The following is a 20,026-nucleotide window of genomic DNA, read 5'->3' as shown; positions in this document are numbered from 1 at the left end:
AAGGCATTTTCTCAATTAGTGATCAAGGGGGAAAGGCCCCTTGTGGGTGGGACCATCTCTGGGCTGGTAGTTTTGGTTCTATAAGAGAGCAGGCTGAGCAAGCCAGGGGAAGCAAGCTAGTAAGGAACGTCCCTCCATGGCTTCTGCATCAGCTCCTGCTTCCTGACCTGCTTGAGTTCCAGTCCTGACTTCCTTGGTGATGAGCAGCAATGTGGAAGTGTAAGCCAAATAAACCCTTTCCTCTCCAACTTGCTTCTTGGTCATGATATTTTGTCCAGGAATAGAAACCCTGACTAAGACATTAGTGAAGTTTTGTATAGATCAACCCAGTCAATATTTTATCTTCTGTCCTAGCACCTATAATAAATCATTAACTCTCTTTTTATTATGACCTTTGGTTAATCATTTTACAACCTCTTAGAATGTGCTCTGAGTAGGAGAAAGTCTGGTTACCATCTAAGAGCAACTAACTGGTGACAATTGGGAGACTGGCAGAGTTCTCATTGTAGTTTTGACTAATAGAAAAGGAACTAATAGCAGTCCTACTATAAAAGAGCTTAATAATAACTGATATAATTTTAGGAATTCTTAAAGGATCATCATAAAGACTTAAGTCATCTATTTGTCTATATAGCCTCACTATAAGACAGTAATCTCCATAGTTCTGCAGAGATCTGCTCCAAAGTGGTGTGCTATTACTTAGTGATTATTATATATGTTTAATAATAACAGGAAAAGCATATTAATACCAGAAATCTTTCCTATAATGAACCCCTTACAGCCTTGCCTAATAAGAGTGCACCTGCCGCAGATTATATAGCAATCCAAAGCAGGCCATTTCAGGCTGATCACCTGCTAGTTATTAGCTTGTCCCATATGGCTTCTGACAAACAAAAACAGATATTTATTTGAAAAACCCAGAACTCCTTACCCACAAGCAGTGTTTCAAGAAGGGTGAAAACATCAACAGAATTATATATTCTCTTCTTGAATTGATTTTGTTTCCCATGCTCAGATGTGTCTTAGATTAACTTTACTAATGAATTTTCACACTACTTATTTACCATTGCCACATAGCCACTGACCGTGCTTAATAATGATGTGTTTTGTTAAGCTTAGGTCTTTTATTAGACTCATAACAGCTGGGACAAGATTTGTTAAGGTGCTGGATAACCATAAACATCTTGTTTCTAAAGAACAAACAAAACTATGATGTGTGCAAATAAATGTCTGTGTGTAAAAGATAAAGTGCCGTGTCTCTAGCTGCATATGTATCAGAAGATAGCCTAGTCGACCATCAGTGGAAAGAGAGGCCCATTGGTCGTGCAAACTTTATCTGCCTCAGTACAGGGGAACGCCAGGGCCAAGAAGTGGGAGTGGGTGGGTGGGGGAGTGGGTGGGGAAGCAGGCAGGGGACTTTTGGGATAGCATTGGAAATGTAAATGAAATAAATACCTAATAAAAAAAACAAAATGAAAAAAAAAAAGATAAAGTGTTTTCCCTGATAGTGTAATCATGCACAACAGCCATCCTCCTGCTTTTATTGAAATGTTGAATTAGTTCTTTATCAGCTCTTTAGTGATTCTACACCCAGAATTTAAAATAAAAAAAGAAGACGGCAATAATAATAAAAAAATTATACGCTCAAATTTTTGAAACAATTTAAACTGGATTTCTTTTATTAATGGATGTCTACAAAAAGATATGCAATACTGCTATGCTTTGAATATCAAATGCCAGGCCAGAGAAAAGCACTTTCCACTCAGGTCTGATGACCGAAATTCAAAATTAGTAAATCATAAAATAGCAAGATTTGATACAACACACCTATAATCCTAGTATTCTCACAGATGTAGTGCTGAAGACAGGAGAGTAAGCCGGAGACTTGGGGACTGGTAGCTTGGAATATGCAGTGTAATGGCAAAAGCAGTAAGGCAGCCCCTGTCTCATAAAAAAGATAGGAAGCCAGCAATGGTGGTACATGCCTTAAATCCCAGCACTTGGGAGGCAGAGGCAGACAGAGTTCAGAGTTTGAGGCTAGCCTGGGCTACAGAGTGAGTTCTCCATATTTCTGTGGCCATCATTCACATAAGGGCAACACCCCAACCCCCTAAACAGATAGAGGACATGAGCACAAATCACTAGCTTCAAGACAGATCTCCATTTTAATGAAGCACCTAAAGGCCTGGAGGCTTAGCCAATAAACTCCCCTCCTCTTTTCATCAAGATCTGCGGATCTGCGGCGGGAATCAATGGTGCAGGTCTTCATCTAAAGAGCCCCCTTTAATCACCCACAGGAGGCCTCTCAGCATTCTCAGCTATGGCCTCAGCCAAGCCAAGCCACCCTCAGAGCAAGCCAAGGATGCCCTCCTCCCTGCTGAACCTAGTCGGAGCACTCCCCTCTTTTCCCCTTCAGCCCCAGGCTATATCCAGCCTGTGGGTCCCCACTCATTTCAGCTCTTCTATGGATTCTAGTGGTGCTTGAGTGCCCAAAAGTCAGAGAATCTGATGTCCCCGGCTTCTGTGCTGGTCTGAGGACACTGACCTGGCTCTGGCAGTCCCTGGGACCTCAGACTGCGCTCTCCCACAACCAGAGTGGGGTCCAGCAGCTTCACATAGCTGGACACACATACACATGGGGTAAGCACAGTCAAATCTCCCAGTCCCACCTCCACAATTAACCAGAGCCTGTGGCAAATGTGGGACACACCCATATCCCCACACTTACTAGTGGCAGGTAGCAGGGGGATTTGGGAAGCTTTAAGAAGACAGATCCTAGTTTGACGATGGGTCCTTGAGGTTTAATAGTCTGATTTTATTTTCTATCTGTTATCTGCTTCCTGTCTTACCAGGATGTGAGAAGAGAGGTCCTAGTCATATTCTTTTGACACCATGGAGTCAGCTTTTGCCACATCTTCTGGTCAAGTTTGATTGTGTGATATTATAAGCAATGTCTGTCCTTCTTAACTTTGCTTCTGGTAGTCATTTGGTCAACACAACAAAGAAAGTAAATGATAAAAAATATTCTTTTTAAAATTGTTATTTAATTTGTGTATGAATGTCCACATGCCACAGAATATGGGGGGAGCTCTTTTTTCACAATGTGGGATTCAGGGTTGGGTCTCAGGTTGCAAGCTTGGCAGAAAGTGCTTTTACTGCTACGACAACAAGTATTAACTTCTCAAAGTAAAGATATAAACATTATTTCACACACACACACACAAAGAGAGAGAAAGACAGAGAGAGACACATATACATGCACACTCAGACAAACATGCACACATTAAGAAATGCACCACACATGCACACAGAAACATAGACAAGGACACACACACACACACACACACAAACACACAGAGTCATACTGATATAACCATAAAACATGTTATCAGGGACTGTGAAAATCACTATCATAAATCAATAGGAAACTGTAGTTATTATATCAGTATTGAACTTGATCTGTATTTTCCTGATAACAAACTTAAACCTAAATAGATGTCATCTAAAATGTCAAGATGAGTGTATTTAAACTCACATTCTGCCTCTTAGCTAGAAAACATTACATGATGAAAAAATTATAAAATAACTCCAGTAAGTCAGAACCCAAGGCAGGCTTTTGCAAAACCCTCCTGAAACAGAGCAGCCACAGTGCCATATGACCCCACAATTTCCATCTTCTTGGTAAAACATTCTATTTCAAAAATGAATAGTTATCATTTTCATGCAAATGCCCATTTTAACTTGTTGTCTGGGGAGGTAAATATTCACAAGTAAAATCTGAGTCTTTATTGCCTTTGGGGGATAATAAATCCTCTCAGTTACCAGAACAAGTTGTTTATGCAAAAATTATGTCAATTGTGCAACTCTGTTAGCTATGTTCACCATGATAGAAAACTAATAACACATCAAAAATAAGGCACATATGAAACTTTATATGCCCCAATACAGGGGAACGCCAGGGCCAAAAAGTGGGAGTGGGTGGGTAGGGGAGTGGGTGGGAGGGTATGGGGGACTTTTGGGATAGCATTGGAAATGTAAATAAGGAAAATACCTAATAAAAATATAAAAAAAATAAGGCACATATGCTATGGAGATGTCTAAGCTTGTAAGTGACTGCCACACAAGCATGAGGACTTGAGTTTGAATCCCTGCTACTTGCATAAGCCTAGGAATATCAGTCCATGTCCCTAAACCCAGCACCAGGAGTATGGAGATAGGTCATTTCTCATAGCCAAATCATTGAGCTCCAAGTTTAAGGGACTTGTCTAACAAAAGAAATGAAGAGCAGTTGAGTAAGACAACTAATGTCCATGTCTGACTTCTACCCATTGTTGTAAACACAAGAACACAAAAATCCATAAACCTGTACACAAGCCCATATGCAAAAGAATATGTCCTATACATATATCTCACCACCTTCATGCAATTGCATAACATACATGTATGTTATGTATGTATCACATTATTTCTTTGAAATCACTTATAAAATATTATATACTTTGTTAAATTTTCATAATAAATAATACTAGATTCTGATAAAATGAAACATTTGGAATTTGGAGTCCTCTAAAGGGAGGAGTGAGGACAATGAAGATCTTAATGGATAAATGTTCCGAAAGATGTTGCTCAGAGAAAGCACTAAGAGTGTGATGAAAATTAGCACTTGGACCAGAATCAAGGACCAAGACCAAATGTAGTTTTGCAACAGTGGCTTTAATTTGTATTTGTTTCTTCTTCCAATCTTACTGATAAGTGGATGACAGAACTGGGAAATTCTTGCTAATGATGGTCCCAAGGCTCATTTCTTACCCCAGTGTAAACAGGAATGAGAAAATATGTGGTGCCCCACATGTCCTGGATGAAGGCTTGCTGCCTTGGCTAGAGATTCCTTCAGTTTGTTTGTGCTTCAGTTTTATCAAGTAGTTATTTTGCCATTCACTGTGCTAAACATGGACAATTTAATCATAGCTAGCATGAGATCTCTTCTTTTGAGGAGGTCCCAAGGGGATGCCTGGGATGCAGGTGGATAAATCAAGTGCCTTTACATGGTAATTCCTTCACATAAAAATAGCTCCTGACAGCAAACTAAGGAGAACAAGGTGAGAAGGCATTTTTTGATGAGCTGCTATGTTTACAGATCACTGAATGGCAATAGGCTGACATATAAATAGCAGCAAGAGAAAATCAGATTTCCTGTGGGTTAAAAATAAAAATAGGAGCTTCTCTTCTAGATATCTGAAATACACACTACTAGATTGCTAGCTGGTGGATCTTATTGTGTAGTTATCAGTGCCAGAATTTACTAATATTGAGCAACCAACATATAAATGGTTACTACTTAAGACAACAAGCTGATATATCCTGGTATGATTATAAAATGATGCATGCAGTACATTAAAACATTATACCTTAGCACATAAACATATACAGTTATTATATCAATAACACTGGGAAATGGTTCCTACTTATTTAATATAACTTCAGGCAGAGATTATATTAATAACTCTATCACACAGTGACTGATCAAACCAAACAGATACAGTGTTGGGCTCCCAGAGTGTCCCCATTGCTCCAACCCAGTCAAGAAATCGCTGTGTGAATAGTGATAACTTCTATGCTCTTTCTCTAAAACTTTAAAAAGTACCACTATACTTATGTAATTATGAAATTAGATTCTTGCAACTAAGAATTAGGTAGGGCTAGGGAAATTATATAGAAGAGCAAGCACTTATCAAGAAACTCTGATAACTTGGTTGGAATTTACATAAACCATGTATGGTCAGACATCATAGTGCACATACAATCAATCTCAGAATGACTACAGAGCAAAGGAATAAAGAAACTACATAATCCCTGCAAACACACAGGCCAGTCATCCTGGTTTAGGCAGTGATGATATAACCTGTCTCATCTTACCCAATTACAAAAGAACACACATGATATGCACTCACTGATAAGTGGATATTAGTCCAGAAGTTCAGAATACCCAAGATACAATTCACAAACCACATGAAGCTCAAGAAAAAGGAAGACCAAAGTGTGGATATTTCGATCCTTCTTAGAAGGGGGAACAAAATACCCATGGAAGGAGTTACAGAGACAAAGTGTGGAGCAGACACTGAAGGAATGGCTATCCAGAAACTGCCCCACCTGGGGATCCATCCCATATACAATCACCTAACCCAGATTCTTTTGTGGGTGCCAACAAGAGCTTACTGACAGAAGCCTGTTAATAGCTGTCTCCTGAGAGGCTCCAACCGTGCCTGACAAATACAGAGGTGAATCCTTGCAGCCTACTATTGGACTGAGCAAAGGGTCCCCAGTGAGAAAGGACTCAAGGAGCTGAAGGGGTTAGCAGCCCCATAGAAGGAACAACAACATGAACTAACCAGTATCCCCAGAGCACCCAGGGACTAAATCACCAGCCAAAGAGTACACATGGTGGAACTCATGGCTCCAACTTTATATGTAGCAGATGATGGCCTCCTTGGTCATCAATGGGAGGAGAGGCCCTTGGTCCTGTGAAGGCTCTATGCCCCAGTGTAGGGGAATGCCAGGGCTAGGAAGCAGGTATGGGATGACCAGGGGTAGGGGGATCTTAGAGGGGAAACCAAGAAAGGGGACAACATTTGGGATGTAAATTAAGTAAATAACTAATTTAAAACATAAAATAAAGGAAAAATTCCCAAATAATTACTATTTTGAATTGAATGAATATCTAACCCTAGAGTATTTTGTTCTAAACTCATGCTTTGTGTTCCTTTTCAGTAGTTTCTTTGATTGTTTTAGAAAGTTGTTAAGGGAAACAGGTAGTGTGTGCTGTAGCTTGTCCTATATCATGGATTTTTGTTATTGTGCCACTATTTGCTTTAGTGACATCTATAATTTCCTTCTTTTGTGAAACATTTATTGCTGAGTTTTTTCAAATTACAAGCTAGTATTGTTTAAAGACTTTTTTAGAAATGGTGATGGCTACTTCTATTAGCAGCTGTATAATAATAGCTATTTGTCTTTCATTTTTGGTATTAGCAGACACTGACAATTATTGTTGAAACCATTAATTCAATATGGGATGCAAAGTGATCATATAAATCTTGAATTACTAATAAAAGTTTCTCTAATTCCAAAAAAACTTGTCTCATACAAGGAGGAAGATGACGACTACTACCAATATTGCCCTCTGCCCTACATAAGCTTGCTCTCAAACATACACAAGCACATAGAGAAATAAGATAGGGACATATACGGTGTCAAAATGTGGGGAACTTCACACTTTATTCTTCCTTGAACAATAAGAAGAGGAAAGAAATGCTGAAACATTTAATTCTGGGCAGTCTTGTCCCATTTTCTCCAAACCAGCACTTTGTAATTTATTTGAGTAAATAGATTTATTTGTAATAGATTTGCTGAAAATCTATATAGAATTTCATCTAGAAATTGCAAATATTCTTCTTCTTAAAAAAGTTTCATTATTTATGAAATGACCCTTCTCAAATATGTTTTAAAGAGTATGACAAAATTTTTATTACTATCTTTGTGGTTAACAGGATGATCAAAGATCTTTCTTGTCCATAAGAATCTATAGAAGAATTGAGGTGTTGCCCCAAATAAGAAGATATTGAGCAATGCCTTTTTAGACTCCCTAAAGCCTTAGGAAGCATGTCCAAAACAGGCAATTAAGAAATTGAAAAATAACATACAGGAGGCCAAGCTCATGGGAGCTTGAAATTAAAGCAAATAATTTATTGGTCTAACTCTTCACTAAGCTGATGATGAGAGCTACCTTCTATAAGGGCCATTTCTCATTACCAAATGAGTGTTCTGTGGCCGGCCATCAGTCAAGCTCCTTCACTGTGCCTGGTCAAGGATGAAGAAGAGTGACATTGGATAGAGGTTTGTAATTTCTACTCTCCCATGTACTCACTATTCATCACCAGATGAACACTTTGGATATTCCATGGTAAGGATTTGTGAACAGGGCTACATGTTTAAGGGTGAAGGATTTGTGGGGAGGAGAAGCTAGAATGTCAATACATGAGTTCCATGGATAGTATATATATCCTACAGCAGTGAAACTCTTTAGTTATTTGGAAGAATTTTCTATGAACAATAAATAGGTAAGAGAATTTCTTAGCTTATTTTTTGTAACTGTAATTTATTCCTGACCCCCCCCCCCAAATAACTTGAGGATGGGTTTATTTGAGTGTATAGTTCCATGGCGCAGTTCATCATGGTGGGAAAGACATGTTGATGGTGAAGTTGCTGGTTGCATGCTATTCTTGGTCAAACACAGAAGAATGAACGTTGATGCTTATTGCTCTTTCTTTTTTATTTTTTTATTCAGTCCAGAAACCAAGTACATGAGAAGACACCATCCATATTTGCATCCACCTCAATCAAGACAGCCTCAAAAAAATTTTATAGGCATGACTGGAAGGTCATTTCCATGGTGATTATAAATCTCAAGTTAATAATCAAAGTTAAATTGATCAGACAAGTACAGTCGGTGCTGACAGTGCAAGCCACAGGTCTATTTTAACAGGTTGGTCCTGATCATGAGAATGTGGTAGAAAGATTTAATCTGTGGTCTGGGCAACTGGTATAAGTAGCTAGTCCTACATAACCATGTTGTCTTTTAAAGAAGGGGAAGGAAGTCTTTCCAAGGCCAATATCACACAGAGTAGTGGGGAAGACCGAAAGCCATTTTCCAACAGTGGACAGAGGGAGTTAGCTTTGAAAAGTTGAACAATCACTCAAGTTTTAATAATAACTCCATTTAACTATTGTTCTTAATGAGACAGTAGACTGAGAAAAAATATATGTGAGATTTAAAATGATGGAGAGTGGATTGAAACACCACTGCAACCCCCTACAAGATATGATTTTTGATTCAGTTATTTTACTCAGCTAAGCTAGCACTTCCACTGTGATGAGTACAAAAATCCTCTATCCTCTTTCTTTATGACTGTAGTAAGGGACAAAGTGAAACCTTATCAAGTGCCAAAGTTGGAATGGGGTGAATGTCTGAAATCATCACAAGGATCTCTCTCTCTCACTCTCTCTCGCGCTCTCTCTCTCTCTCTCTCTTTCTCCCCCACTCCAATATGCTTCCATAGTACTTCTGATTTTGCCTAAATATTGCTAATGACTGTAGAAGGAGAAATGTTAATTTATTTTAATTGTCTCCTCATCAGAAAAAAATTCCTACCCTTGTTGACCCAAGTCTTTTCGGAATCCAGTTCAGGTCACACACAAGTCTCAATGTGAGAGAAGCCAGTGGAGAAAAGGAGCTCGGCTCTCCCAGATGAGTGTAATTGAAGCACTATGGATGCAGGTGCAGTGTAGAGTCTTTTGGGCAATAGCACCACCTCAACGCTCTATTTCTATCTACTAAAATGCTAGTGAGTCTCCCTGCTTCTGTGAATTAAGTCTTTCTAGTTCCTATCATTTATTTACCATAATCTGCAGTTTACAGATCAATACCAGAGTACAATAGAAATTGCAGCAAACCGCTGCTCTGAGATAAAGGGACAGACACTGGCCTCTCTAATACAGTTATCTTGGAAGGAACAAACATACAGAGAAAAAGAAAAAAGTCAAGGATGTGCCCTATTGCTTGTAGTACTCTGATATAGGCTAAGGAATAGATTTGGCTCATCAGGCCCTCAGACAACAAGCACTTTAGTCACTGAGCCATTTTCTGAGTTCAACAAAGTAACTTAAACTTTTATACTTTGGACATTTTCCAAAGGGACATTTCTGCTACAAAGGTACACTGAAAAAAAATGATATACACGCAAGTATGTTGGCATTTCTGCTCTCTTTCTGTCTTCACCATTGCTGGTGTCACCATGAACAGCTCAACTGATTCAGCTGATACAGAAAACAGATAGCATTAACACACCCCAAGAATATACATAAAGACAAGAAGACAGTATAGCAACATTGAGATTTATTCTTGAAGATCAATTGCGAACAATAACACATCATCCCGAAGCATTCAACTCTTGAAATTCTCTTTCCACATAGCTGACACTAAAGGGATCCCTTATCAATTTTCATTTGAGGGGGCCAGAACCCCACGGTATTGAGCTCTAATTACACATTCCTGAATATCTAGTTCATAGTTAACTGACAGAAACCAATAGAATTTATAGATTAGAAGATTGCATCAGAGTGATGGATACAGGCAGTGTGTGCCGCATGGCATTGTGCATCTATGAGCCATGCTGTGTTCTCAATATGACTACTCTGTATTCCCAGAAAGTAACTTCATGTTAGAGCACTGAACACCTCTTGAGCATCTATTGCTCTCATTTGTCAAAACAATTCAACCATTTGCAGAGTACATTTTAGCCGCAAATATGTGCTTTTGTGTCCTTAGTAACTCATATATCCCAGTGCCTTCATTTTCTTCATCATTATTCTCTTTGAAGAACTGTGTGAGCTGTACTTCCAAATGTCCTTCTTGGATTCCTTACTAGCTATTAACTGAGATGTAATTATCTCATCTAGTCTTCTTACCAACATCTGTTCTATTCTGTTCTAAGCCAAATTAGTAGTGGCATAGTTCTTACCTGGAAAGCTTAAAAACCTGACTTTCACACTTACAACCCACCAAAGATCCAATATGAGGTATGCCTTAGTCAGGGTTTCTATTCCTGCACAAACATCATGACCAAGAAGCAAGTTGGGGAGGAAAGGGTTTATTCGGCTTACACTTCCATGCTGCTGTTCATCACCAAAGGAAGCCAGGACTGGAACTCAAGCAAGGAAGCAGGAGCTGATGCAGAGGCCATGGAGGGATGTTCTTTACTGGCTTGCCTTTCCTGGCTTGCTCAGCCTGCTCTCTTATAGAACCCAAGACTACCAGCCCAGAGATGGCACCACCCACAAGGGGCCTTTCCCCCTTGATCACTAATTGAGAAAATGCCTTACAGTTGGATCTCATGGAGGCATTTCCTCAACTGAAGCTCCTTTCTCTGTGATAACTCCAGCTGTGTCAAGTTGACACAAAACTAGCCAGTACAGGGTACATGAGATGGCTTAGACCATAAAAGAGCTGACCATGAGAACATGGTGAACAGAATTTGATCCATGAAATCCACCTAATGGTAGAAGGAGTCAATCAACTCCACAAAGTTGGTTATGACTTATACACACACCATGGCATGCATAAACTTCAAGTGTACACAAGCAACACAACACACAACACACACACACAACTACACACACACACATGTGCACACTATTAAAATTATATTTCTGCATGTTAGTAATGCACATGTAATCCCAGCTCCAGAGGATGCCTAGGACTAACCTAATGCCTGCCAAGAAAAACTGGTGAACTTTGGATAAATGAGAGAGCTTGTCTTAAGGAAACAATATAACATTCTTAAATATAAGACACAATCTGATCTGTAGTATCCATATGCACAAACAAACATGTTCACACATGCACACACACACACAATTTAAAGGAGGAATAATTACAATTTTACTGTGTTAATATGACTTTAAGTTCCTATCACTCACAGAGAAGTTCACAACGTCCTTTAACTCCAGTTCTAGGGTTTCTAATACCATCTACTGGGTTCTGCGGGCAACAGGCATATGCTGTAGTGCACATGAATATGTATAATATGTGTACATGCAAGCAAAACACTCCTGTGCCTAAAAAAAAATAATGATATCTTTAAAATTAAAGCCCTGGAGTAAAGCTGCATACTTTCAATTTTAAGGAAAAATATTCCATGCTATCTCACTCCATTATTTTCTCCATTGTCCCTTTATTAATCCACAGTACACCCCTCTTTTATTCGACTGAGTTTGTTCAAGCCTCAAGTTCAGTTTTATATTCCTCAAGAGCACATGTGGATGCTCCAGCCAGTGGAAAATGCTCGCTGTGTGCCATCCATAGCACCAATGCTTACCTATGTTGTAACATTTTACACTGACATGACTAATAAATTATTTTCCTAACTGCCAAGCTTTCCGATATACCATGAGGTCACATAGTATATCTTAATAGCTAATCCTCACTTCCCCTGCTATATAGGAAACTCAATTTTAAGAAAGAAAAAATATTTGAAACTAAGTTCATTGGAAAGTTCTTCAGGTGAGTAACATGCACCAACTCCAAACATTTTTCTTTTATTTTTTTCAGTATGCAAATAACTTTAAGCCCAATTCTGAATGCTCTGCAAAGAATAAAAACAACAACAAAACAAACAAACAAGCAGACAAACAAAAACAAGGCAGTAGCACACTCCATAAGGCAAGGCAATCTGAACTTCTCTTTCATTTTAGAGTTAACTTCTACTTGTAATTTCTACCACAGTGACAAGTAATTCTTGTTAAAATAGCAACATGAACCAATCTCATCTTATAAACAAGAGTCAGCTAATAAGGAGAAGAAAAATCAAAGTTTAAGATTGAAAACTCTTGCTAGAAAATCATTAAATCATTCCTCATTCATCTGCTCGTTCAGTAATTAGGGATACAGTAATTCAAATAAAACCTGACAAAGAGGCAATGGATCTTATTTGAGGCAACAAGATTACAGAAAGTACTACAAAAAGAGAGACATAAGTAGAGCCCTTAACCTAGACTGAAAAAAATTCAAACATATATTTGTTTATTCTCTGACAATTTCATACATATATGCGGTATGTCTTGATTCTTACTATCTCCATTCTTCCCTCCCACTCTCCCAAATACTCCCAGATATACCCAGCACATCCCACACTAGAAAATGTATGAGTGTGTGTGAGTGTGTGTGTGAGTGTGAGTGTGTGTGTGTGTATGTGTCTGTGTGTGTGTGTGTGTGTGTGTGTGTGTGTGTGTGTGATTGGCAGACTGAAGAAATTTTGAGAAACTGATACTATAGGCCAAATTAATAATCAATGCAAACAAATAAATCCAAGAGATGTGAGATTTGTAAAATGTAGAGTTCCATATTTTCTTAGGAGTGATATTGACCATGAGTGATTTAGATTATTATACAAAGCTAGATCACGGCCTTCACCATGCTATGCATGATGAGCCTTAATAGAGCTGCCTGAGCAGAACTATGCCCTGACATTGACAGACGTTTGGGACAGAATGTCAACAGAAGTGGCCCTTCTGGCAATGGCCAGTGTTTGTGTGTACAAAGCAGGCTATTCTAAATTCCTCTTTAAGTTTTCCATCATCCCTTACCAAACTTTTAAATAAAAAGTATGAAAATAAGTAAATTCTCAGCTTTTCTTTGCGGTGTTTTATGTACATTCATGTTTCAAGTGTTAATATGAATGATTTTGGTATCTTTCTTTTTCAGGTCTGATGGGGAAACTACTAACTCATGCTATTTCTAAGGCTCCGATTAGAAGGCTAATCTTAGAGAACCCTTGCCAAATTCCTGCAGACACGATACAAACTACTTAGTGACATGTGTTGGAAGATATGTTCTTGCAAAGATATTTTTGTTTTAAAATGTTTAAAACTAGTTGTTTCCCAGTTTTGAAGTGCATTGATCTCAAACACACATACATGAAATAACCAGGAAGCACATAGCATCTGCATTTAACAATGATAACATATCACAATTACCTAATAACATGAGTTGGAAGATACTTTGTTGCAAAGATATTTGTATTTTAAAATGGCTAAAAATGGTTGTATCCCAGTTTTGAAGTGCACTGATCTCAAACACACATAACTAAAATAACCAAGAAGTAACAAGGAGGGCATATTACAAGTAACCATTGTTACAATAAACCCTGGCTTTTACTCAGCAAACCATGTTACTAGGGGAAATAAGCAACCTTTACAAGGTCACCAGGCAATAGTAGCAGTCTTTTAATTTATGAATCAGTTTCCTTTTTAAATGAAAAAAATAAGTATTGTTTTCAACTAGTGCAATGCAATTTCTCCTTAAAATTTTAAAATGTCATTGTCTTCTACCTTAGTAGGAACTAAATCAATTCCCTGTCTTCTTATCTGTTGTGAGTAATTATTACACACAGGTCATATTTCATCATAGTATGGCTTATCAGTTGAGAACCATTGAATTAACACTTAAAAAATTAGAGGAGCCTGGGAACAGGCAACATTAATCTACTGAGACATTTCAATGTCCCAGACACATCTAGCCAGGCAGTGGTGGTGCACGCCTTTAATCCCAGCACTTGGGAGGCAGAGGCAAGTGGATTTCTGAGTTCGAGGCCAGCCTGGTCTACAGTGTGAGTTCTAAGACAGCCAGGGCTACACAGAGAAGCCTTGTCTAGAAAAACAAAAACAAAAACAAAAAAAAATTAGAAATGCTTCAAAAATCTGATCATTTTATGATAAATGGATACAAGAAAGTAAAGTGATTCACTCAAAGAAGTTGAGACTGGTTGGACAGATGAACAGAGAAAAGGGAAGACTACTGGGAAAGTGACCATTTCCTAGGAGAAGGATGCAGGTGAGAACAGAGATGCTTCAGTAGATATTTATCTTCTCCTAAGTCTTCTCCTTTATTATAAAATCCCTGCTATACTTCTTGTTTTTTCTTTTTTAAAAAGATTTGTTTATTTTATGTAAGTACACTGTAGCTATCTTCAGACACCCCAGAAGAAGGCACCAGATCTCATAACGGATGGTTGTGAGCCACATGTCATTGCTGGGATTTGAACTCAGAACCTTCGGAAGAGCAGTCAGTACTCTTAACCACGGAACCATCTCTCCATCCCCCCTGCTATATTTCTTAATTCATATTTTATAGTTGCAAATGTTAATCTGCTTTAACTATAGGGCTAATGTGAAAGATATGGAAAATAATTTCATGTTGAACATTCAAGGTCAAAATGAAGCAGTGTGGTAATTGGATAAGTTTACAGACTCTACCAACTGAGGATTGCAGGGTTTCCTCACTTCTGGTAGCTATAGATGACCAAGGAATCCCTGCACTGCCATTCTCCTGCCCAAAAAACAACACAATCATTCCTCATATTGCTCACCCATTTGGTTTGTTAGCACTCTTCTAGTAACTCAAGGTCTTTACTATCATGAGCAACATTTTTGAAGATCTTTTGAAATGTAAGAAAGATCTAAAAGAGGCAGGGGGGATCTAATAATGAATAGCAATAAACTTCAGGGAGAGACTTTGTGATTATTTTGTTATTTCGAAAATTAAAGCTATTATAAAAGAAAAAATACACTATGCAGTGTGTTTCTTTTTAAAAATGATGTTAACAATATTTATGTGTGTGTCACATGCAGTCCTCCTGTTTGAGACCTCATACTTCTGTCATGACAAAATTTAACTTGCCTAATCTTAGATGAATACCCTTAGTAAGATATTTAGCTGCTGTACAATTTGGAGTAGACACATACCTCCATTGCTGGCTGTGTTTTACTGGTAGGCTGGAAAGGACAATAATAGGTATAATTTATACCTATAAATAATAATAATTTGACCTCTAGTCTGAGATTAGAACTTCTTAGATGAGGTCATCTGATCTCATTTAATCAAACTCCTAAGTCATATCATAGCTTCTTGTGTCAAAGAAGTTGATTTTCTTTTTTTTTTTAATTTTACAGTGGTGTATATCGATATTCATAATTAACCAGTTCCCTCAGGATATGACCAAAGTATACACTGTAGCTGTTTAATATCCTGAAAATCTACAATGGGGGAATTTCCAGAGGGTTTTATTACTGCTAGGTAATTGGATTCTTACCTCAGATTTGTAATATTTATATTATGGCTGTAGTCCTTCTGGCCTGACTTTGTTTTCATTATGCATAATTAGAGATTTAAAACTTTTCTAATTGTGTAACCATTAATTTTTCCCTGTAGAATAAGTGCCATGTTTGAGACAGAGTATGAGAAAATCAAACGTGCATTCAGTGAGATACTCACACACTACACAGTAATAACAGTAACATCAAGTCAATTAAAAAGTTATTTTTTAAGAAACTACACACCTATACCTTTACAACTATAACTGTTCACCATGGAAAAACCTGAGCATACAATATGTCTTCAAGGGTGCTGTTACTAATGACATTGGGGTGCTCCTTAAAATTTAGAGAAAATAACTTTTAAAATTTCCCACAAATCAAATTCAAAGGAGAGCCTTGAGAAGGAAATATCTAACTCATCAAAGCGTGTATATGAATGGGAGTAGGCTGTACATCAATAGCAAATCCAATTTTTACACTTGATGAATAAAAACTGTGCATAGCAGCCAAGAGAAGCTGGGAAATAGTTGAGATTACCTTGAGAGGTTTTGCCTTATAGGCTCAGATGACCACTAATATGCATAGATTTCAGAATCAGCGATTGCTAAAAACTATTTTTTACCAAATGTTACAATTTTCACAGTACAGTAAACACTCACTGGTATTCCTTAAGAAAGCAGACTGCAGAATACTTAGCAAACAGCACTCACTCAACTGCTATGTGGCTTGAAAATGGAGGATGCAACTGTCACTTGAAATTCTGAAGATCATTATCACCAACTTTCTTTTTAAATGCCCAGAGCAGGTTTGTTCCTGCTGTGGCTATGACAGACTGAAGTCTTAACCCATGCCATTTAGTTTTAGGTACATTATTAAAATACATTGACCATAGTTAAATTAACTTATAGAAAATAATGCGCCAAGAAGGATGATACTTGAAGAAGCCAAAGTCATGGACTCTATCCATTTCAACAGTATACCTCACTTCCAACTCTTGGATCTTCAAACTAGTCACTCTCTCCATATAACAGTATGTAATAAGGGACCGCACAGATCACAGCCACCCTTTTGTATCAACTGGACAACACTGACCTCTAGTGTTTCAGAAAGTAGAAAAACAAGCTCAGTAACAAAGCTTACTAAGGCTCTTGGGTCTTTCTCTTGGCCAAATGTGGGGATGATTTCAGGGAGAAGGGGAGAAGAAGAGGAAATGGAAAGGGCAACAGAGGAAGGAAGGGGAGAAGGCAGAACAGAGAATTAAAATTACCTGACTGTAATTTGCTTCCATATATCATTTAAAATAATTTACTAGCTTATCCCCACCAGGGGGAGAGGGTAGCCTCTTTTACCCTTCTTTATAACACAGCCTTTAAGGAAATGTTACAATTACAAATTGTGAGCTTTCCGATCTTTGGATGACAGAAACACTGACTCTGTTGAACATCTATCCACCTGTCTTCCTTCTGGAATGCAAATTCTGGGACAAGAGCCTCTGAGGATTAAGGAATAAAGCAGAGGGGTCTTCCATAGTAAGTCTTCTCTCTTTCCTCTTGTGTTACTGATACTGATAACATGAATTATAAAAGTAAATTAAATTGTCCAAATCAGGATTATATTTTGGAGGTTCAGTGTCAAAATAAAAGATGAGGGAACAAACACAGAAACTTGAGGGACTGTGATAAGCCACCCTTGCAAAGAACACAGATGGCTTAATTGCATCCTTTCTCATTTGGGAGTTCCCAGAGAAGGAAAAACTTCCCCCACACTGCCCAGAGAAGCAACTGGGCAATTGAGCTTGAATCTCTCACAGCTTTAGTGATTTAGTCAAGTTTGACAAACTGGATCTTATAAATATATAGTGCAGGCAAGAAATTTTAGAAGTCATGAATTCTTTCCTATTGAATTAAATGCTCTGTGCTTGCAGGATTCAAAATGTGGGTACTACAGTTCATACTCATTCCTTCATAGAATTTTGAGGGTGGATTGTGTACTAAAAGTCCCCCCTCCTGTAATAGGACAGCCATTGATCTCCTGGAATAACTACATTTGGGCTGCAATTCTTAGGCCCAAACTCCCAATCCCCTTACAAGGAAGTTACAAACTGCTCCCAGCTGAAACCTTATGCCTAAGGCAGTGGAAAGAGCTGTGTGCTTAGGGTGGCAGTAGGGGTAGAGGTGATTCGGAAACATTTCAAATCATTTGGAGCTGCAGTCCCATTATCACCTATCTTGGAGACACAGGAGTAGTCTCTGCCCTTTGAGGCTTGCTCTAGATCTGCGCAGTAGAGCTAGCATCAGGCTAAGGAAACTTTATGATTCCAATGAAGGGCGGGCAGTCCAGCAAAGCAAGCTCATTAAAGCTCTGCTAACTTTTGGGGTTGTTAGAATGGTCAAACTAGACTGGCTAGGTTTCAACCTGCTCTTTCCTTTTACGCAGAGCATATAATGTTGGACAGTAGATACTTTTACTCAGGAGAGTCCTATCCCACCTTACCTTCCCGCCCCCAGTTCCAAGTACTCACAATTTGACGCTGTTAATCCAAAATGCCACAAGCCAGAGAGCACCAAAATAAAAACGCTATTCAGTCTTGGTACAGAATCCATTTCCCTCAGTGAGCGATCGCTTCCAATGGAATCCCAAATTCACGGGCACCAGCCTTGACCTGTTTTTTTTTTTTTCTTTTCCTTTTTTATTTCTCTTTTTATTTCTTCCTCCGCACAGCCTGAAACCCCTCCCACCCCCGCTTCTCCTTCACTCCATTCTGCTTCAGCGCTTCCTCGGAGATGCGAGCTCCAATCGACGTTTATAGTTTCTGCAACTGTCACTTTCTGTGCTTGCCTTTCTCGCCTGCCTCGTCTTCCTCCGGATTCCCTTTCTTTAAGGGTCAGATCTAAACTCGAGCGCAGTTCTTGGCACCCAGTTCCACCAACAGACAAAAGCACTTCATTTGTACTCTAGAGCTGTGTTCAGCACCAGAGGGGCGGACAGCTCATTTCGGGAACTCTCTGTACGGCCCCGCCCCCAGTCGATCCCGCCCTGCGCTGGCCTGGGCGGGTCCTTGACAAATCCCTGGCAAGACAGCTCTGCTTCCAGGTGCTCTGATGACTTGCTGGGGAAGCAAGGAGCAAAAGAATTCTCTCTCTGTCTCTCTCTCTGTCTCTCTCTCTGTCTCTCTCTCTGTCTCTCTCTCTCTCTCTGCCCTCCCTCTCCTTTTTTAAACCTTTTATTTTATATTTTATTGGATATTTTAATTATTTACATTTCAAATGTTATCCCTTTTCCCCAGTTTCCACTCTGGAAACACCCTATCCCACCCCCACTCCCCTGCTTCTATGAGGGTGCTCCCCACGCACCCACCCACTCCCTCCTCCCTGCCCTGGCATTCCCCTATACTGGGGCATCGACCCTTCAGAGGACCAAGAGACTCTCCTCCCATTGATGCCCCACAAGCACATTGATCCTGTGCTACATGTGTGGCTGGAGTCACAGGTCGCTCCATGTGTACTCTTTGGTTGGTGGTTTAGTCCCTGAGAATTCTGGGGGACTCCGTGCTCAGTCCAGTGGTTGACTGCAAGCATCCACCTCTGTATTTGTCAGGCTCTGGCAGAGCCTCTCTGGAGACAGACATATCAGGCTCCTGTCCGCATCTGCAGGAGTGTCTGTGTTTGGTATCTGCATATGGGATGGATCCTCAGGTGGGACAAACTCTGGATGGCCTTTCCTTCAGTCTCTGCTCCACACTTTGTCTCTGTATCTCCTCCCGTATTTTGTTCCACCATCTAAGAAAGACTGAAGCTTCCACACTGGTCTTCCTTCTTCATGAGCTTCATGTGGTCTGTGAGATGTATCTTGTGTATTCTTTCCTTTCTATCTGTGCATCCTTGTTTCCCAGCATCCCTAACTACCTATCCTTTCTCTTTTTCTTTCTCCCTAATTAGGGGCATTTACATCAATCAAGTGTTTTGAACAATGCTGAAGCGATGACTAGAAGAGTGTGTGGGATTTCCCTGAAGGAAGGAAGCATCCTTGTTTGTTTGGGTTTTTTGTTTTTGTTTTATTTTTTTAAGAAAAAATATTAAAAAAAATTAAAAAAAAATTAAAAAAAAATTAAAAAAAAATAAAAAAAAATAAATAAAAAAAATAAAAATAAATAAAAAAAAAACAAAAAGAAAAAATATTAATTAAGAATAAATGTCAGTTCCCAGCACTTGGGAGACAGAGGCAGGTGGATTTCTGAGTTTGAGGCCAGCCTGGTCTACAAAGTGAGTTCCAGGATAGCCAGGTCTATACAGAGAGACCCTGTATCGAGAAAAAAAAA

At 39.0% G+C, this 20,026-nt stretch overlaps 1 protein-coding gene across 1 annotated transcript in view; it reads right to left on the bottom strand.

Moving 5' to 3' along the window:
- Positions 1-18,375, bottom strand: part of LOC110312287 (contactin-associated protein like 5-3) — a 579,184-nt gene extending 560,809 nt beyond the window's left edge. Inside the window, exon 1 of the mRNA XM_029470910.1 lies at positions 18,230-18,375. Within this exon, the coding sequence (XP_029326770.1) occupies positions 18,230-18,311 (82 nt within the window). The 5' untranslated portion in view covers positions 18,312-18,375. The remainder of the gene's footprint in view (positions 1-18,229) is intronic.
- Positions 18,376-20,026: the final 1,651 nt, after the last annotated feature.

The sequence above is a fragment of the Mus caroli genome, chromosome 17 (assembly GCF_900094665.2).
Source record: "Mus caroli chromosome 17, CAROLI_EIJ_v1.1, whole genome shotgun sequence".
NCBI lineage: Eukaryota > Metazoa > Chordata > Mammalia > Rodentia > Muridae > Mus > Mus caroli.
Note: the sequence above shows the minus strand (reverse complement) of the source record. Positions and strands in the feature narration are given on the sequence as shown.